General features: G+C 39.6%; 1 protein-coding gene across 1 annotated transcript in view; it reads left to right on the forward strand.

The window, feature by feature from the left end:
* Nucleotides 1-22,193, forward strand: part of dmd (dystrophin) — a 334,110-nt gene that overhangs the window by 126,030 nt on the left and 185,887 nt on the right. Inside the window, exons 6-10 of the mRNA XM_040141867.1 lie at nucleotides 3,554-3,655; nucleotides 4,601-4,671; nucleotides 6,205-6,323; nucleotides 10,934-11,130; nucleotides 21,772-21,900. Of these exons, the coding sequence (XP_039997801.1) occupies nucleotides 3,554-3,655; nucleotides 4,601-4,671; nucleotides 6,205-6,323; nucleotides 10,934-11,130; nucleotides 21,772-21,900 (618 nt within the window). The remainder of the gene's footprint in view (nucleotides 1-3,553; nucleotides 3,656-4,600; nucleotides 4,672-6,204; nucleotides 6,324-10,933; nucleotides 11,131-21,771; nucleotides 21,901-22,193) is intronic.

Below are 22,193 nucleotides of genomic sequence, written 5' to 3' on the forward strand. Positions count from 1 at the left end.
ATAGTTTATGTGTTGAATTCACTTACACTTGCTCTTCTATTACTTACCTCTCTTGGAAACCTGTAAGAGAAGGACATGGTTGAATGTAAATAATTTGATGAGAATAGAAATACACTCACAGGTTAACCAACTGTAAAGAAAATCTTCCATCGTGGTCAAACCTCACACCCAGCCCCACCATAGCATTTTTAGTATGCTTATTTACTGTTTTGAGTTTTCTCTTGTGACCATGCTGCATACGCAAACTCGCTTGGAATTAGTATGTAGTATGCAGTTGGGATACAGCTATAGAAACAAGAGCTAAAAATCAAGTTATCGCATTGATTCACCATTCATATATCACTTCACATTAGTTTAACACTGAATTGATTACAGGCTGAATTTGGATTTTATCACTTTGCATCTTCCACCTCTAATAATAAATTGTTTTGTATTATGTAGCTGTGGGCCTCATATTTAATCCATTTACTCCACCATCTCGAATATTCCAGTTCTCGATTTGTGATTCTACAGGTTATATTTTTCATTTTTTTCATTATTTTTGTTTACTTTTGGCTTCTAACCAGCTCTTTGTTATCTGTTTCATAGCTGTTTCAGTTCTTTCCGCCACATTCGCTGCAGCAGTCTGATATATTGTATCGTATTTTTGGCATGGTAAAGAATCCTGTGTAGTTTTACATTTTTTATTGGCTTCATGTCTGTTTCTAATTCTGACCAGAAAAACATTGGCAAGTACAGGTCAGGTGTCCTACAGTAACTTTGGAGAAAAGTACATCCACGTCCAAGTTCGAAATGTATTTCATGATGGACTCGTTGTTTTAAACAAACTTCATGTAAAGTCAGTGGTTTTAATTGTATTTCATTCCATTCCACAATCACAGTAATTTTGGCATAGACCTGATGACACGATTAATAGCAAAGCACAGTTCTAGAGTGAGCAGCTTGTGTCGGCTGAGTGTGTATGATTGTGGGTAGCATGTAAGTGTGTGTGTCTGTGTATGTAGTGTGTGAATTTGCCTGTCAAAGGCTGCTTCGCCCCAAAGGTTATAATTTGCTTGTGTGTGGGCACGTCTGCCAGTCTGTGAGTGCTTCTGTGTGTGTGTGTGTGTGTGTGTGTGTGTGTGTGTGTGTGTGTGTGTGTGTGTGTGTGTGTGTGTGTGTGTGCTTGTGTGTGTGGGTGTGTGTGTGTGTTTATCTCTGTCAGTGTGTAAGTGTGTCATTGTGATTGTGTATACAGCAGGCTTTGTCAAAGCACCCCTCCAATTAAAGTGGAAATGCATGCGGTGACCTACTACCAAATGAGTCCCTTTTTTATTCGGCAGGCCACATTCTATGAGGAATTGCTAACAAACCTGTTTGTGTTTGTGTTTGTGTGTTTGTGTGTGTGTGTGTGTGTGTGTGTGTGTGTGTGTGTGTCTGTGTGCTCATGCACGTGTGAGTGAGATCTTCACGAGTCCCCTTGCTGGGAATTCTCCTCAACAACAAATTACACTGAACTCTTGTTACAGGTTTAGTTGCAGATTGTGTGTGAGTGTGTATCTGCAAGCATGTAATTGTGCAGAAGCCTCTTTCGTCCTCTTTCCCATTACCTCACATCTGTCTGTTCAACAGTGTGGGTGTGTGTGGTGGCTTTTTGGGTGCTTTGTTGCCTGGGTTTAAGGCTTACAACTAGATTTTTTTTTTGGCACTCTTTCTTCAACTCATCCATCCAGTCCCTGCTCAGAACTCTGCTTATACTCATCGCACTGCTGCACTGCATGAGTGTGTGTCTGTGCGCGCCTGTGCGTGTGTATGTCAAAGTGCAGAAAGCAATGAGAGTGAGGCTGAGGAGGAGAGCTGAGTGGTATAAGAAAGCAGGAGCAAAGAGCTGGGGGGGACACAAACTGGCTTTTGTATAAGTGTGTGTGTGTGTGTGTGTGTGCACATGCATGTGTGAGTCTGCATATGTGGCTGATAGAAAGGGGAGAGTAAGATATGCATAAGTAATGCACAACCGGGCAGTGAAAAGTATAACAGCTCTCTCCCCACCCCCCCCCACCCCCACCCTGAGCCCTGAACAAGTGCTCTAAAACTGTCACTCACAACTGCCAAAAAATCCAGCCTGTTAGGGTGCAACCGAATCCACACACAGGCTTGTGCACGATGTGTATACAAGTGTTCTTTGACTGCGCTCTGTGCGCTTTTACTAAGTGTGTGCTGCGGTGTGGAGCAACGGGTGTGTGAATATGCAAAGTATCCACTGACGGGCCATGTCAAGACTTGCTAGAAAACAGCAGATATTTTTAAAATATCTCTTTATGGTAATAATACATTGTCAGGCATCAGCATGAGTGGGAAAGAGTGGCTATGCTTTATTTCGTTTTCACCATCATTTTTTTTTTAATGTTTGAACATATTTGCATAGATTATTTTTAAATCTCTGTGATTAGGAACTGCATTGTCAAATCAAAAAGGAGGTGAAAGAATAAAGAAACACAGTAGGCTGTTTAACAACAAGCTTTACCACTTTTTTCCATTTGCTTTTGGGACTTTTTCTTATTTTTCAAGGACAGTTGTGTTATGTGCTTCTTCACTGTTTCCCTTCTCACAGTACATGTAGTTAAACTAGCACGATAACCTAGGGATGATTTCAGCTGTCTCCATCAGTCGTGTGACCTTCACCTTGCAGGATTGTAGAGGCCCCTTGAGGGTCTCCCGTCTTTCAACACTTCAACACAAAGAGCAGGACATCTCAACAACTACTAGTTTGATCGTTGGTAGTCTCCACAGGGTTATTCCTAATGATCATAGTGACCCCCTGACCTTTCATCTAGCAACAAAATTGATAATTTCCTCTTGACCAGCATTTTCCAAGGTAAACGACAGGCTAACTCTAAAAGGTATAGCTGGATGTACATCAGATTAAAATTCCTGGTTGTAGACAAGAAATATGCATATGAAATATCCAATTGTTAATTTTCCATAAAATTTACTGAGCACAGTCTTACTGCCCAGAGGATAAACCCTTCCCATTTTTTGACACTTTCCTGTAGCGTCAATCTCTAGTCAAATGTTCAACTTTATATACATAACATTAAAGCCTGAATAGCTGGATTTCCATTAAAAAAGTTACCTAGGCTATTCATACTCCGCAGAAGATGAACCCTCTCCATCTTGGATATGCCATTGACTCTCATCTTGTGCGATTAACATCAACTCGGCACACAGAATTTCTCATAATCTAATTGGAAGATTGCTGTGGAAGTGGCAGAGTACATTAAGAGGATGAACCCCTTTTCATTTAATGACACCCTTGGCCTTTCCTCTGGCACTATCCTCAGGACAAACAAGTGTCCCACTAAAACATCATTATTTTATCTCCTACATCCAAAACCTCTGATTTTAAGTTATGATGAACATTGTACCCTCCATGGGCCACAAGCACGGCTTTATATTATCAAATTTGAGTACATAAGTTTAGGCCTGTGTCCAAATCATTAGCTACAGCTCTATGTATGAGTGCATGTAATTTTAGTTTTTACACCAGCTATACTTTGTATTTGTGTGTGTGCAGGTAAAGGATGTGATGAAGGATGTGATGGCCGGCCTACAGCAGACCAACAGTGAGAAGATTCTGCTGAGTTGGGTTCGTCAGAACACACGCCAGTATCCTCAGGTACATTCTTTTATTTTTCACTTGGTCTTATCCTCAGTCCACAGACTAACACACGGGACCTGCTGTTACAGTCGTTCTCCTCTATGGCAGTCCCTCCTGTATTTTATCTCTCTGTCTGACTGGATACCTCAAAACCCTCGTGAGCATGTTTTCATGAAATTTGGTGGACAGAAAGGCTTTAGGCCAGTGAATGATGGATTGGGTTTTGGTGGTGATCCAGATCTGGGATTAGTGCCATCAGATGATTACCATTTTATAGCCCTAAGTATGAAACTAAAAGACAGAGTGACTTGAAAAAAAAAAAAAAAAAGTTTTCCAGGTTAAAAAAATTAACTTAAAATTTCAGTGGTAGGGGTGATGTCTTTTTGAGTATTCAGTGTTTCTGTGTGTGTGTGTGCGTGTGTGTACGTGTGTGTGTGTGTGTGTGTGTGTGTGTGTGTGTGTGTGTGTGTGTGTGTGTGTGTGTGTGTGTGTGTGTGCCATCTAGGTTTTTCTCAATCTTATTTTGTTTCTTTTGGCTTGGCTTGGTCTCTGCTATATTGAAGCCTCTAAGCTAAACTGCTGAGAGCACTCACAACACAGCATATGCCACTTTTTGGACAACATTGGCATTTCATAGTTGCTTTTCCCAGGTGCACCAGGTGTTATTTATTTTCTTATCAGGACGAGCTACTAAACAAGAGGGCTGAGGTTAAGCAAATAGCCAGCTAACTTTTCAGGTCTTTCCTGAGCTCCGTGCAGATTTATATTACTCTTGAAAGCCATTTTTAGTATTCTGTCCACCAACATATTAAAATACTGGCAATTTGAGAGTGAAAATATGTCTTCAATCCAATGAGTCCCTAATAAAAATGGTACCCAGTATTGGGGCAACAGCATTTCAACAGTGGATGTCATACTGCATTCGTAGGTTGGCCCTTTAATATCCATTATCCCTGTCCTCAGGTCAACGTGGTTAACTTCTCCAGTAGCTGGAATGATGGATTGGCCTTCAACGCCCTCATCCACAGCCACAGGTACAAAAGAACTGTGTGTGTGTGCGTGTGTTATCAGAGAGAAAGAAAATACAGCACTAGACACAGAAAGGGAGAGGATGGACAGGGGATTGTCAAAGGGGTACAGAGGGAGAAAGTGTTGGATGCATTGAGCTGCTGAAGTTAAGGTCTTGTTCACACATTTTACTCTATATACTTGGAGGTGTAAAATAAGCCCATTAAACTACGTTCTCAGAAAAAGAAGCAAAAGAGAAAGGGAAAGAGACAGAATATGTAGGATAGTGCCAGGTAGAGTAAGCTTGCTAGCTGTTAGTGCTGCACTGCTATAGGAAGCCAACTAAACGCATGACATACTCTTCATTTAAACCTAATCGGCTGTTGACTGGACATGAAAAAAGATGCATGGTCCAGTCAGTGAGTTGAACTGCTAGTAATGCATGAAAGAATCTCAATGTTTTTGCCAGAGTTGCTTTTACTACGATTAAAATGTCACATGAGCCCTTTTGCTCCCAGTAAATTCCATTAATCACCCCTCCTATAGTTTAAAGCTGTTGACAAACCTTTAAATCAAACTAAATTGCAATTAAATTATTTGGAAACGAAAAAAAACCCTTCGGGGTGCTAGTGGCATCCTATTCGATGCCAAAATGTCCAGAAACAGCCCTGCACAGTGCACGTTGATTCCCCTTTTTTCGCCCTACTCACACATGTACACTAATGATAGGTTCAGCTGCTGTATACTGTACAGTATAACTAGCATAAGCCCATGCCCAGTGCTATGAAGTTGCAATTTATATAGAAAAGCTTTATAATGAATAAATGAATGATTGAATGAACATATAGATAAGTAAATGAATCAGTAAATGGACAATGGATGAAAGGCCAGAGGAATAAATGGGTGAATGGCTTTTCAGAGGTGATACAAAGTTAATCTGCCTGGGTGCATACCCATGAGAGTTTGGGTCTCAGGCCTGGACTCATGTAATTATGAATTAAATCATGGCTAGGTAGCAATAACACCTGTTAGCAGTGTCCTTACAGGAACACAGAGTGAGAGATCACGCACACCAAAGCCGTCACCCTGCAGATCATTTGCACTGGTGCTCCATGCCAACATCATTATCTTTACCGGTAGTGGAAGAGCAAGGTGCACATTTTAAATCAAGATTAAGATATTATTTAGTATTATAAGGGTCTACTTTCACTGTTTACTGAGGAAATGAAAATGGTGTACTGGAGAATATGTACAACTAAATATCCCTGCACGACAGATGAATACAAGGTTTCTGAATTACAGTAAAGTAGTTCCACAGTAAACCTGACTGAATAAACTGAATTAACAAAAAAAAACATTAAACAGCTTTTTTATTTTGGCAAATGTTCTATGGCCCTTTAGTGAACATATGATAATGCATTTTCATAGGGCACCGGAGACAATGATCAACCAACGACATAATCTAGAAAATACATGGGGTGTTTATCTATATCTGAATAAATAAAAAATATACAGTAGACGCAGAAGATACATGATCTCATGTTGATTTACCTCTGCAGACCTGAGCTTTTTGATTGGAGCTCAGTGGAGAAAAAGACGTCGGCGATCGAGAGACTGGAACACGCCTTTAATAAGGCCGAGCAGCACCTGGGGATTGACAGACTGCTTGACCCTGAGGGTAACTAACACACACACACACACACACACACACACACACACACACACACACACACACACACACACACACACACACACACACACACACACTGGTAAATCCAGAGAAGAACATTTGAGGTGAGTTACAGCTCCCATTGTATTTCACGCCTTCCAGTCATGCACCTTAATTGGCCCTACTGATCATGATGTGTCATGCTGCGATTGGGTGCCATGGTGATAACTATGGTCACTTTGGTGGAAGCACTTGATCAGTGATGCTCAGAATGATCAACAGGTTGGCAAAAATGCCCTTCACTTGCGAGAAAAGTGCTTTGATTTTGTACAAAATAATAACAGACGCCTCCTAACAAGTCTATTTACCCAGAATTTGTTGACATTCGTGGCATCCATCACTGAGGGGGTTGCTGCTGACCAAAGACCAGTTTACAGACTCTTAATCAAAACTTGTCAGGCGAGGATGAAGTGAGTAAAGCTGACCTGTGTCAAAGTTTATTGCAATACTGTCCTTGGCCGGTAGCTCTCTGTGATAAATGGTGGTGGTATTTTTTTTGCAGACATAGATCCAGATTCACTACACTTATCAGAAAAAGTGCCACCAATATTGCCTCTTAAAAATAGCCAGAGAGATCGATAAAAGAGTTGGATGAGAGTATAGTGAGTGGCTAATGTAAGGGAAAGGGCCATAGTCCTGCTTAATAATTGTATATCCAAATTTTCCTAATACTTTATGTGAAGTTTGATTTTTTTGCTCTTTTTTTAAATCAAAATCTTTTTTTTAACACCCACCCTGACTCTTCAGAAGACAGTTATTTTTATTCTTTATTACAGGTATTGCTTTAAAACTTGTCTAAAAAAAATCTAAAAATGTAATCTTTCAGCCATATTGAAAAAAATAATATCAAATAAAATATTAGAGAAAAAAAGAATATTTTTCTAGGGAGAATGTTCATACTAACTACCATCAGAGTTACACTTTTTTAATAAGCTGTAAGTACTGTACGCATATCCAGCTCTGCTTTCATATTACATTCTTTTCGCCATTATTACAAAATTACAGTTAATATCTTAAATGTATTATTATTTGGCTTTTTGATTTTCTTTGTCTTATTTGTTTTTATTTAGGCATTTTAAGTGTTCCATATAATATTACCAGGGAATTAACTAGAGCTGTTTTGCTATACTGTATATGGTCAAATGGTTTCCTCTTCATGGTCCCAGTATTTTCTCCGTTTTCTCAAAATCTTGCCATGTGCCTATATGAATGGTCTTTTTGGAGACACAGCAGTATTCCTCTTTAATCCCCTCATGTTTGGGAGTGCTGTTGTTAGGCTTTGAGCCAGTGTGATAGGGAGGGTTGTAATCCCTCACACCTTGCTTAAGCCTTGAAATGACACATCACAGCAGAAGAATTTCCATTGATCTTAGAATAAACAATCACTAGTTGGGAGCAAGTTGGGCGAATGTGTATCATTAGATTAGATTAGATTAAAATCAGAGAGATTTATAAAATGATACTGACTGGGCTAGCTTAATTTCCTTGGGCAGGACATTCCACTGGCTGAGGGCCCTGACTGCAAACTCTGTCCCCTCTAGTCCTAGGCCAGGCCTCTTGAACAGTTAAAAGACCTCAGAATCAATTCTAAAACATACTGTACTGGGAGCCAGTATGAGGGAACGTTCGGACCAACAGCCCTGTGTTAAATGCCAGGTCCTGCGTCGGTGCGGTGGTGTTGTTAAAGGTACCAGTTGGACATGAATTATGATTCCGGAAGTCCAGTTGGAGTAACAGATGAATGCGTTTAAAGGCTTTTCTGACATCAAAACACTGCACAGACGGTTATAATACTCTGAGGCAGGATTTTACTCCCCGGAAATGGTATCATGGCAATAACTATTACATCTTTTTATCTTGGCAATCATGAGATCAACAGAAATACCAGATTGCCAGAGTCCTCTGTGATGGCAACTCAACCGATTCGCCCATTCATCTGAACAAATGAGGAGGCTGTGATTTTTCACACAGGGCTAAAGTCGATCTGAACGTGGCCTTTGCTATAACAGGTGTCATGTGGTCTCCGCGACAATGCGGTCGCCTTTTGGCTGCGGTTGAAGGCCCGGCGGCCGAGTTCTGTACAGAACAATAGTTGGTTAAGACAAGTACAAAGGTTGTTCGGATAAAGAAGGCGTGAGGCGGTCTTAAGATGCAAGTGACTTACTTACACTCAGATCGCCCCGCAGCATGGTACATTATAAAACATCTGCCCAGATGTGTTCATCAGTAACATCCGTAACACTCTTGTTTATAATTTACAGCTGTGTCAGTTTTGAAAGGGTTCACACAGACACTATTTCCTTTGTGAATCGCAAGTCTCTGCATGGTGTCCAGAGGATGCAGAGCTGAGCCCAAGCTTTCGGGGGAGCTCACGTGCCTCAGTCAGCTGTTGTGTCCACTGATGCTGGTTGACACATGTGCAGCATGAAGCAGGAGACGCCTCCAATGCCGCAAATGACGCCTCCAATGCATTTTATTCTTTTTAATATTGAATATTGGAGCAAAGTAATTTACTCTCTTTAAGCATTTTGAAAGGGATCAGATGATTTCATTAGTGCTCCCTTTCTCTTTTTCTTTCTGTATCTCCTCCTTTGTTTATCCTGCTTCTGTCTCGCACCAGCATTTCTCTCGGACTCCTTCTTCACTCCTCTTTCTTGTCTGTGCTTTGTTTCTCCGTGCTCCCAAGCCTTTGTGCAGGTCTTTAGCCTGGAATCAAAGCTCACATCCAGCTGCTGAGTTGCAGCACAAGTCTCAGATTTTATCTCTCGGAAACCATATTTTTCATGTAGCCCTTGAACACATTGGCAAACCGTGAAATTTTGGTCGGACATGTTCCTTCTACAGAACTGCTATTTCTAAAGTTTTATCTGATCTAACGTGGGTTGCAAAATCTTTTAGAAGTCACGGATGAAATAATCTATTCTGCTTTGCACAAGAATAGGATTTCATAAACTAAATATCACTGTCAAAACCAAATATTTTCTGGGAAAATCGAGAAGCTGCTTTAATCTAAACTAATGGTATGTCCACAGTGTAGGATCACAGATACAGATATATTCAGTGCAATGCACACACATAAACACACACAAGCAGAAGCATACAGATATCCTTGAAGCAACATGCCAGAAAAAACTGCAAAAACACACATACAGTATAGGCTCATGAATACAGAGGCTATACCCACTGTCGCATGTCTGCACACACACGAAAATGCATTAACATACAGTACACTCAAACACGCGCCGAAAGGAAATGACTGGCACACGCTAACACAAGTATCCACACGTGCAAACACACAGTCAGATTCGCCCACAAAGCGTGGTAAGTACACACAAGTAGCAGAGCTGTGGTGAAATGATTAATATGGAGATCATGGGACAGAAAACAGAGTGGACTAAACTAGTGAGGGAGGTGTATGGATTTAGCACCCTTGGACACACTCTTGAAGATGGTAGCATTATTTATGGAGCTGTCTGTCCTCGTAAGACTCTAAGATTTCTCTGTGATGCTGTAAATCGGTGTGTCACAGCCAAAAATATGACTCTTACTCCAGCTTTATCTATATTTCTCACCCATGCACACAGCAACTAACACAAATATCTTTCCTGGTGAGCATGCACAGCAAACAAACACTCATTTTTATTACTTTGCGTCCTCATGTTTCTTGTCATCTCCTGTCTTCCTACTTTCTGCCATTCATTATAAATAGAGTCATGAGCTAACCAAACTCTACTCATAACATACCCACAACACTTTTGCTCTCCAACTCCTCTCTCTCAGTTATCTGAGTCTCAGTCTCCTATGGTGCTCATTTATCTGCTGTGTCTCAGCCCTGCCCTTGGCTGACTGGCCGGGGCAAGGGGCTCTTGGCCTCCGTTCTTGAAATCACCGCTCTCTCACCTATCTCTCATCCACCTGTTGGCAAAGTTTGCTTGGATTTGGCTTAGCTGTAACATTCCGGGCAGACAGGGTAACTGACACACACCAATGCTGCGGGAAATAAAAAGCAGCATAAACAATGGCCTCCAGTTGTTCATGAGCACGGAGAAAAATGACTTGCATTTAAAAGAGTCTACTGCATCATCCCGCATCCTGAAGATGCCTTTTAATTATTCATTCAGTCGATAAAATGCCCCTTGCAATTTTCTAAAACCCAAGTTAACCAATTCAGATATGTTGTTTTGCAAAACCAACAGTCCAAAGATATTGAGTTTAGCATCACAGAAGACAAGAAAACCATTAAAAATACACATTTGAGATTGGTGTTTAGCAGGTAATCTTTACCATGTTCACCATCCTAGTTTAACATGTTAGCATGCAAACGATTTGCTACTTATTGTATCACAAAGGTGCAGCTGAGGCTGATGGGAATTAGTTTTGCAGGTATTTGCTCATAAACCAAAATATCAAGTGTGTAGCGTTAAGGTTTAAGGGGTTCTCTACAGAGTTTACAGGTGAAGATCATTTTACCAATAATGAGGAGTCCTACTGAGCCTATGGAAAGAGATGTATAATCTCTTGTAAATTTTCTTTATCCTCTCTCGCTCTCTGCTCTTCAGATGTGGCAGTGCCGCACCCTGACAAGAAGAGTGTCATCATGTACGTGACGTCACTCTTCCAGGTGCTACCCCAAAGCATTTCCATGGAAGCCATCCAGGAGGTGGAGACGCTGCCGCGGGCGAGCTCGGCCAGCATCACCCGGATGAAAACCGAGGAGCACTACCAGATCCAGACCCAGCAGCGCTTCTCCCAGCAGGTTAGACACACACACACGCACACACACGCACACACACACACACACACACACACACACACACACACACACACACACACACACACACACACACACACACACACACACACACACATTGTGTCAGCACTCACTGCCATTGCTGTCTGTTGACAACAGTGTTGTTGTTACCACCATGTGACGCTGTTATGGCTCATTGTTTTTTGTTTTCACTCTTTTTTAGTGTAAAATATAAGTTGTAGATCGGTTTTAACCAGTTCCCATCCAGATCTCATTTCCACCATTGAAAAGTTGTGTTTTCTGACGCATAAGGAAGCTCATCAACATCAAGGTCCCCTTGTGACTTATGGTAATAGAAAGTGAAGAGAAAAATGGGGAGAAAACAGCTAACCTACTTAGAGTGCTGTAAGAAAGTAAAGCCCCTTTCAGACATGTACCTTGTTATGTAGATGTGACAGCAATTTAAATTGTTGGTTTTATTTCTTGAATGTCTTAAGAATGACCTAAAGCCTGCAGCAGCACAAGGTAAAATGCACAACTGTGCCGGCCTCTGCCTGGCCTGGTGTGCGTTCACTTAATGGAGGAAGAGGCTGCCAGACTGTCCGCTGCTCAGCTCGCCAACTCCTGGCTACGTGTCCGTAATGTGTAGCCTGCTCACTCGCTCTACTAATCTGGATTATCCCCAGAACCACCATGACCACACCGAAACTCAACGGAGAAGCACGCGGCTCTCAGGCTGTCCATCCCCACAGCTGTCAGCTTCGCTGTAGTGCTGGCCCGAAATGAACAACCGAATATTTTCTACCGGTATTTTTGAGAGTTCGATACGGATGAAGTTTATACAGTGACGTGCTGACTTCAGAAAACAGCCATATGCTCACACTATAAACACTGACAAAAGCTTTTTCCTTCTCCCACCTACTCTGCTTTTTCTTTGTTACCCTCTCACGTGAGTACTGCCTGACAAAGGTTAGCTTGATTTAAACCTGCAGTGTTTAAAGCACTTTGACTAACTTTGACTGACTGACTGAGACGTTTTCCTTTCGGGGCCCACTTTAGCTGTAAGCACTCACTGCTGAGACCGTTCGGTACTACAAACCCATACAAACCTGTAAACTTGATCCAACTCATCTCAACTTGGCTGCTACTGATACCAACCCTCGAACATACTCACTGCCCTTGACACTTTAAATGCAGGCTGAACTGCAGGCTGTATCCTGAAGAACGCCAAAGGAACCAATTGGGAGCTTCAGGGCTTGACAGATTTGTTCATGTACCAGAGTCAGACACTAAACTGCTTGTTAGTTAATTGGTGTAAATTGTTATGCATTTTGATTTAAATATTTTATCATCTCCAGGTTATTTCTTATATCTGCCGCTGTCATAATGCAACATACATATGAGTTGGTAGAGTCTATTTATTTATTTCATTTTATTTACTTTAGTTTATTTACTGTAAAAAAAAAAAAAATCCACATGTAGCATCAAGTAAGGTAAAAACAGTTGATTTCATAAGTAATCAGTTTTATTCAAATGACCGCTTAATTTTTTGAGAGCATATCATATTAGTGTGCCCTGCACTATCGTGGCCCGAACGGTGTTCAACACTCAATGCTCGATATATTTAAAGGACTGAATCCAGTATATACAGAGGGAAAATAACACTCGAACATCCTGGCACTACTTCACACACCAGCTGGATTTTGGAAGCTAATCCGAAATGTACATCTACCGCGCACTGTGCCGCAGTTGGAAACCCGGACATCAGAGGGAAAGGTCGTCCAGCTCACATTGAAAAATATACAGCTACATTTGGCGAGCCAGCTGAGGAGCAGTGGTGTTAAAACTGTGAACGCTGTGGGGAGGCTAGGCCAGCAGCAGGAGAGAAAACAACTACAGCAAGACCAACCCAGGAAATACCCACCCACCACCAACAGGTTACAGACTTCTCTGTGTAAAAAATGATAAAATTGAGAGAAAATGTGAAATTACCATAGTAACATCTCGTTGCTGTTTCTGTGGTAACACAGTTTGGACTGACCTGCCATCATGGGAACTGCGGTAGCTGAGTGGTGATAGTGGTATCTTTACAGCGATCTTTGTCATTGTGTCCATGCCATGGGGTGTAACTGTTACCGTGATGGCATAGTGCTGTGATGATAGCGAGATGCCATGATGTATTTCCGTAGAAACTTTGCCCCTTTGCTCACATTTCCATTTCATTGCTTTGTTGTTGAGGCAGCGCCCACACTAAATAATAATATTCAAGTAGAGTCTACAGTATTGCATATCATACAGCTAGTGACTACAGATGTTTGCACACTGCATATTATCAACTCCAGAACAGGATTATCGAACCCATTTATAAAATGAGTTTGCACTCCTGCTAAGCATCAACAATCCAACCCCAGTATCCAGCGAACCTACCACTTTATCAAGATTATTAAGGGCACTCGTAAAATTCCCGGCAGGAGACGCTCTCTGTTGAAGGAATTTGGTGAAACTGAAAGGGATGAAAGAAACTGAGGTGATGATCCCTGCTCTAAAATGTCTTCCGAGACTCTGACTATCTAGAGATTTGGAGATCTTTGAAATAAAAATTGACAACAAAAGGTTGGGTAACAGCATAACTGTGAAGACGAGCAGTAAGAAACGTCAGCGGGAGATTTGGAACTCCCTCTTGCCCTGTAGATCTGCAAAATAAAATTAAAGTATTAACCAGCAGCCATACAGGCTAATAAGCATGGTTAAAAGGATTAAGAGTAATACTGTTTTTAATACTGCTTTTTAATGATTTTTGGATAATGAACAGTTTCATAGCATATTTATAATATACTTATGTACTTATATTTAGACAGGTTGTTCTTTTTGCACAGTAAATGCTTAGATTAGCACAAAAGAAAACCAAAAGAAATATAATTTTCTCTGACAGTTAGCGTTTCTGGACTGTCTTTTTGAGCTCAACATTTGTGATATCCACAGTTCTTGGCTGTTTGACAGATTTTCTCTCCACTTTGCAGTAAAGACGCTGGGAGACGCTATGAACTTGTTTTCACTCGTCATGAATTTATTTCCTCTGTGGCAGCAAAACGCGCAACACCAGCCTTCAGAAACTGCAGATTGCTGCAGCCTCGTGAAATATGGACATGGAAACACTTGCTAGCCTGGCAACATTAAGGCTAGAAACTACCCATAATACAGCACTCTGTAAAGGCCTGTAGTTACACTTGTACTCTCTCCATTTAAAGAGAATATCTAATGTAATGACTGCATAATTGTTATGTCATCGAATACAAGAAGATAATGTCTTATATTTGGGCTAATATGGTACCCTTTTTCTCCAGAACGTTAGAGAACCCTCAGCACATTTTTTCTCTTTTCATTCAGCTTACTTGCTGCGCCTAAATGTTATAATGACAGGGAAAACCTTGGTTTGGCCACATATTGGTTCAAAATGTAAATCTGCCTTCTTGCAAAATATTGACCAAATATTGTCTGGAAAAGTCTTAAAATAGTGACTTGATTTTTGTAGTTATACATATAGTATATTTTATTTAGAAATATATTTTATCCATTTCAACCCATAGACAAAGAGCAGTAATTACAGAATCAGATTCAACAGGTTTTGAGACTGGTTAACCTGTTAGATTTTTTTTTTTAATTGTATGCCTTTTTATTCAGATAAATTTACAAGAACTAATTAATGGATAGAGTATATAACAAATTAATCTATACTTGAATAAATTACAACATGTGATTTAAAGGAGGCTTAGCTTCATCAAGTAACAAATTGAACTAGGGTTAGTAACAGCTAAGCTATGTGTTAAGCTGGGCTAGTTATCTTTTAGCAGGACTAGTTTAGCTACTGTTGCTTATTTTTCTCCATCATGGTTGGATTTAGCTACTGCCTGATTTATGTAGGTCAAGCCCACTGGATTACTAAAACGTTGGAACATCAAAATTTTTGATTTTTCAATGATAGGAAACAGGAAGGAAAGAGTACTGTAGCTAAACTTAGCTTTACCTAAGGGTAGCTGTGGCTCCATCAATAGCTACTCTAGCTCTCTTTCTTTAGCCATCTGGCCAGTTCTAAAGCCCAAGCCAGAGTGCAGGGTTGGTTTTTAGCTACGTTTTGTAGTTACTGCATACTGTAGATGCTGTTTTCTTGGAAGTTATAAATATGTATGATTGTTTTTATATATTTTAAAACACATGTCAAAAAAGTCAGGATTCAGGTGTTAACTTAATTTTGACCAAATATGTGGCCTATTGTTGGATATTGTGTTTTGACAAGTTTTGAAAGTGAGTCTGTTACTTTTGCTGAACACTGAGGCTGGTGACAAGAACTAGATCATAGCAAATTCTAAACGTTAGTGTAACAGCAGAAGTATAGAAAGGTCTTAAAGTGGGTGAAATGCTAGGTAAGACCAAAGTAAGAGTGTGCCAAAATTCTGAGTGTATTGAATTGTTACCCTTTGGCAACCTTCATTAATATTTGGTTGCAGAACCTTTGGCAACAATAACAGCCTCTAATAGTTTCTTGTAGCCATCTGGAAGCTTATTGCATCTGTCTGCTGGTAGTTTGTGCCACTCTTCAGGCTCTTCCGTTTGCAGGAGTCCTTTTTGCAATGGCAGATTTCAGCTCTCTCCAAAGGTTTTCAGTGGGATGTAGGTCAGGACTCATTGCTGGCCAGTTTAAAACTTCATTTTTTTCCTTTTCAACCATTCTTTTGTGCTGCTGATACCAAAGACCTTTCGCCTCAAACCTAGTTTTCTGACACTGGGTAACACATTTTGCTCTAAAATGTCTTGGTAATCTTCGGATTTCAACATTCCTTTGATATATTCAATGCCTCCAGTACCAGGGACAGCAAAGCAGCCCAATAGCACAATCGAAACTCCACCATGTTTTACTGTAGGTAGGGTGGTCTTTCCCTTGGGTTTTATTTCGTCGCCTATAAACAAACTGATGCACTGACTTCCCAAAGAGCTCTACTTTGGTTTCCTCTGTGCATAGAACATTATCCCAGAAAGACTGTGTTTGCAAATATTAGTCTTGCTTTTTTGTTAGTTTTTCTCAATAGTGGTTCCCTGTGTGGTGTTTTTTTTCACAATCCACATCAACCTTCACAGACTTCTCTCATTGAGTTTCTTCTTAGCACCACATCCTGGCAGTGTCCTAACAGTTTTATGACTTTTAAACTTCTTGATAACATTACAAACTGTTGAAACAGGGATTTCAGGATCTTTGGTGATTGCCTTGTAGCCTTCGGAATTCTTATATTTTTTGATAAAAGCACTTCTGTTGCTCTGAGACAGCTCTCTTGTCTTTGTCATGGTGAAAAAGAAACTGGAAACCATCAGCCCCTTTTTAAGCAGTAAAACCATCATTCACTGGTTAATTCAGGTCATGTGAACACTGAAAATTAAGCACAGGTGAGTTTTGTTTGTTTTTTATTTTGTTAGAGGAACTAATTTAAATTCATCAAAAGGGTGGCAATAATTGTGTCAAGTTTTTTTTGCTATATGAAAGGATTTTTTGTGTTATTCAGTAACTTTTGACATTTTATTAAAATATTCTGATTATACAAAATTTGTTCTTTTCCATTTATTTCTAAAGATATTTTGAATTCTGAACTTAAAATTCAGGGCTGCCAATAATTTCAACCAGGACTGTATCTAATCAACATCCATCTGTTCATTCATCCACTCTCTATCCATTTTGTAGTCACATACTCAGGTAAGTGTCTCATAGGCAGCATGGCAAACAGATGTTTTCCTTGCTAACTTCTTCATGCTTGTTCCAAGGCATCCCCAAAGACCTGCCAGACCTGCTGGGAGATGTTGGCACGTGGCTGCTTTTAGTGAAGATGAGCAGTAGACACAAGTCATTCTTTCAGTTGGCACCTGAAATTTGTAACTGTTGGAATGAAAATTGACTTCTACATTGAGACAGAACCTCTGAATAATAGTTCTGTAAAAAAACTGACCAGAATTAAAGTCACAAATGAGATCTACCAGCTCTGACCTTTTGAGTTGAGTTAAACTGAGGTCAGTGTCATGCTGGCTCGCCAAAGCAGGATGGAGTGAGCTTCCTGGAGTAATGGCTGGTAATATTATTATCTCACTCAGTTTAATGGCCACTTCAACCTCCCCTTCATCAGCTCTCTCTCTCTGAGAGCGGAAAGAAACTGCAGGATTTTTCCTTCTGGGAATCAGACAGATGCAGACATAGAGGGATCGAAAGAGAGAAAAGTGGAAGGGAAAAAAGTAGAATTAGAAGATAAGAGGGAATATAAAATATTAAACCTCATTTTATACTTTATTTCTTAAAACGATGGAATAGAGTGGCTTTCTCTAATGATAAACTACATTTACTGATAAAAATACAAACAGGGACAGCCTGTGTGAGCTCTTGATTGTTTAAGGTTTTGTATGGTTTTCTGTGCCTTCTTACACCCATTTACTTGTATCAGATTGACACAGGATCAGAAGGAAGATAGTGTTAAAGTAGTGTGTGATGGCGCCCATTAGGAAAGAGAACATAAAACTGACTACAGTTTTTCATAGTGTATAGCTTTAATTGAAATTATAGCAAAATGCTTAGAAATATTTATTTAAAAAATTTAAAAATAATACAGTATATCAAGCATGCTGACTCTGAATTAAGTTTTGTGTGCCTTTTATGGGCGGGCCACCACTTGTTTTACCAGTTTGGTGTGGAAGACCTTTTGACCTATATTTATCAAACTGCTAAAGTAAAATTTTGGACCGAAGTGAAAGATAAAAGTAACAATCTTTCACTTTGACTCCAAGTCACAAATTTAGGAATAAAAGTTATTCATCAAATTTCCTTTGACTTAAAAATACTTAAGAGAGTTCCAGAGGTCCCTTAACTTGGCTAATCCTGTTGGGGTCCTAGAGGACTGCTGCACAGAGACAGAGGTGAGGTCACACCTTCTGAAACATGTTTCAAGATTTTACAATACACCATTAGACAAGATGAATAAAGCATAATTCATGCAATATGTAGAATTTTAAATGGGGTGGTTTTAGCTCCCTATTTGTAGCTGCCACTATCTCTTCACTCACATTTACAAGGGTTTGCCTTTTTTTTTTCATTACTCGGAACATAGACGTAAAGCTGGTATTGATTTTGTTATCAATCACTTTCCATGCATCTTCGTTGTCTGCATTTAACATCATAGCACTGAATTCCCCATAGGTGTTCTCTGACATGCCTCCGCTACCAGCAGCAGAATTGCCCCTCTGCTCCAGTCTGGTTTTCTTTTTGAATCCATTCGATCTCTTCTAATTCTACCCTGATTTATATTTTTATATAATCAGTAAATTTGAATACTGCTAATATTAATGATTTCACAAAAACAAAAGTAACTTTTAAATCATATATGCTTTAGCAGAATAACAAAATGCCTATATTTCTGGGTGTCTGTTGTTGGTGAGTCATCCACCAAGTATTCATGTAAGTGCCGCTGTCTTTGTGAGACCATGTTATGTGTTAATGCACATGAAGAAGCAGGACTGAAAGGCAGGAACACACCACAAAGGGAAAACATACTTCCACTTGTAAATTCCCATCCACACCATATACTATAGCTGCACAACCGACTTGTGAACCTTATCCAAAAGGCCTCATCTAAAATTGTATGTTTCCTGCACACTTAATGACTCATTAGTGGACTGATTTTAAATCCAAAAGTTAGGGATCTTTTGAATTTTTCATCATGCATGTAAAACATTAGGAGAGAATGCAGATTATTACTCAGATATAAATAATTTATTGCATATAGCAATGTGAGAGTGATTTAGTGTGCAGCACACCCACACTTCAGGTGAATATTTGTTTTCTTGTGCTCTCTCACAGCTGCCAGAAACTGCAGCTGTGCACTCCAACTGACCCCAGGTCAAATGTAAAGCAGACTACTTTTCCTTACCACTAGTGTACTGCTGCATACTGCTGATTTAAATAGTACTTACGTTTATGTTTTTTTTGTAACTATTCCTTGTTATTTAAAGGAATAGTTCAGCATTTTGGGAAACACAGTTATTCATTTTCTCGCTTTGAGGTAGGTGAGAAGATTGATACCCTATACGCTGTATGCTAACTATAGAGCTAGAGCCAGGGGGCGATTAGCCTAGCTTTAGCATAACAAATTTCTTGGCAGCTGCAGCGACTTCCTGGAGTCATGTCGTGATATTGAGGTCACCAGGGAAGCAACGACTTCAGGAATTCAATGCAAGTGCTCATTGGTCAGCAAGAGAGAGTACTAGCATATAATTCCTTGCTGAACCACAACTTGTTTTTACATTTCAGTTTTGTGTATGGCTTAAAACAGACAAAAAACTATGTGTTAATTAGTGAGTTTTAAAAGGTCCTGGTAGGTGTGTTGTTTAACTTTGGATTGAGCAAGGCTACCTTTTTCCCCCTACTCCAAGTCTTTGTGCTAAGCTAAGATAATCGACCACTGGCACTAGTGCCATAATTAGCGTATAGCATGTCAATCTTCTCACTTCATTATTGGCAAGAAAGCAAATAGACGTATTTCTCCAAAATGTTGAACTATTCCTTTAAATTAATAAGTAATATTTAATTATTTTCAGCATTGTTGAACACTTAATTTTAATTAAAAAAAAAAAAAACTTCACATACTTTGCAATTTTAAGACCAGGTGTTCATACTTTTTTAAAGAGTCAGCTAGTCAGAGCTTTTTAGGCAGGTCCCTGCCGAGCTCCTTCATAGCTAACTAGCTAGCCAGCTGCGTCCGTGAAAAATCTTGACAGAAAAATGTCGACCTACAGTCATAACAACTCTTAAACGATTCAATTTCTCGAGTTGATTCTTCGAATTTAACTGCTCCTCGCAACTCTTACCAGCACTTCTGTAAAACAAACAAGAACAATGTCTGGAATCCCATTATAAAGTTCAACTGATTTGTGATTTGTAACCATATATATTTCTTTCAGTGTTGTCATTGTAAATACTTAATGAGATCTAATGAAACTAAAAATCAGTAAGTTGTTTGCTAGCCAATTAATGAGAGTGGCTGATAAACTGCTGAGGACTGCGGTTTTATAGACCTTCTGCCACTTTGAGATAAATGTGGCTGAATGAGCCTGAAGCGGGATGCAAATGCCATAGAGCCTGGTGATTGTTTTTCCCTGGAGAGAAAACAAAGTTTAAAGCTGGTGACTTTTCAAATATCAGCAGGCAGAAGTGTGGTCTGTCAGCAAAGCTGCTGGTGTCCGGATGGGTGCGGTGGATGTGTAGCAACTGGACAAAGGGTGGTTGAATATGAGCTGCTCACAACAGCATCCGCTTTGACTCTGTGCTGCGATTGTCTTGTTTTTCATTCTGTCCACATACTGTGTACATCTGCTCTCTCTGTCTCTCTCTCTCTCTCTCTCATGTCTGCATTATCTGGGTTTCCATCCAAAGATTTTTTGCTAATTCTGAAGCAGTAATTTGCAAATCACAGTTCCTTTTCAGATTTCCAGTCAGGTCTCACATTTACAGAAACATAGTCAGCAGACATAAGAAGTAACTAAATACATTTACTCAAATACTGTACTGAAGCACAATTTTAGATACTTGGATATTACTATTTTATGCTCTTTTGTACTTGTACTCCTCTACATTTCAGAGGAAAATATATTGCCTTTTACAAAAAAATATAGCTTTTTACTATCTACATTTACTTGAAAGTTGAAGATAATTACCTATGAAAAAACTTATGGTCTGCTTCTAAATAATTACTTAAAAAAAATCTTCTTATCAAGTCATTTTAATCTGTAGTTGAGTCCTTTTGTAAACACCTATTTTGCTTTTTTTTATTTTCAGTGAACACAGTCAGGATATTTTATCTTAATTTCAGTGCCTATCAGCTTGTTTCAAGTTTTATTCCAAATTTATTTTCAGTGAATGAGCCTACATTCATTTTTCTGTTTTCTACCGCTGCATATTTACACTTAATAAAGAAATTACTTTTAGTAAATGCTTCCTTCTCATTATAAAATAATTCATATAGTGATTTGGGTTTTCAGAAAAGTGTCTAAGATATCAGTCCACCACAACCCTCGAAAAGTGTGTATTAGGCCTAGAGCATTAGTTTGTTGCTGTATTTCTCTGATTTCATCTTCAGAGAGCCGGAAATATTGCTACATTTCCAACATTTGCTGAAATGGAAGTAAATAAGTATTTGCCCAATATTGATTTTGGAGACTTTCTCTTTTTCTCATAAATGTGTTTTTTTGACATTCTAGTAATTGCACCAAATCTGTATTTTATTTTGTATTTATGCTATGTTGAAAGTTCACCTAAAATTATCTTGACATTTGGATGGAAACAGCTTATGTGAGATTATTTATGTTTCTTTTTTTTCTCCTCTTTTCTGCTTTCTTGTATACCCCTGTCTCTTTCTTGCCTCCTGCATTTTTTCACCTCTGTATCCCTCCATTTTTTTCTTTTTCTCCCTGTGTGTGGCTTTTGGATCCTTTGCTGTCTATGTTTTGCATTCGTTCGCCTCTCTTTTTCTTCCTTCGTCTCTCTTCTGGCCTTTTTCCTATCCCTGCTGCCAAATCTTTCTCCCTCTTCCTCTGTCACATTCTATATCTCTGTCTCTCTCTCAGATCACATTGAGTGTGGCTCAGGGGCGAGTGCGGAGTCCCTCCCCTCAGCCTCGCTATAAAAGCTATGCCTACACCCAGGCTGCCTATGTCAAGTCGCCCGAGCAAAAGAGGAGGCGTTTTACTGATCAGGTCCGTGTGTCGCTAACACTCAACGGCAAACGTCCATCTGTCTGTGCATTTTTCAGCTGCACACTTGTTCTTTTGTCTGCTCTCGTTTGTCTGTGTCATTGACAAAAAATGTCCACCATAAGTCTACAATTGATCTTGAAAACTTACCTACAAAAGAATATAAGTCCTCAAAAAGGGTGGGTGAATTACTTTTGTTTCTTGTGCAAAGGTTTTTATAGTCAAAGAATTTTCTCATTTATTATTTGATGCTGTGACATGTGAAAATGCATCAACAAGAATGGGATTACTGTCAG

The sequence above is a fragment of the Xiphias gladius genome, chromosome 13, assembly GCF_016859285.1.
Source record: "Xiphias gladius isolate SHS-SW01 ecotype Sanya breed wild chromosome 13, ASM1685928v1, whole genome shotgun sequence".
Classification (NCBI taxonomy): domain Eukaryota; kingdom Metazoa; phylum Chordata; class Actinopteri; order Istiophoriformes; family Xiphiidae; genus Xiphias; species Xiphias gladius.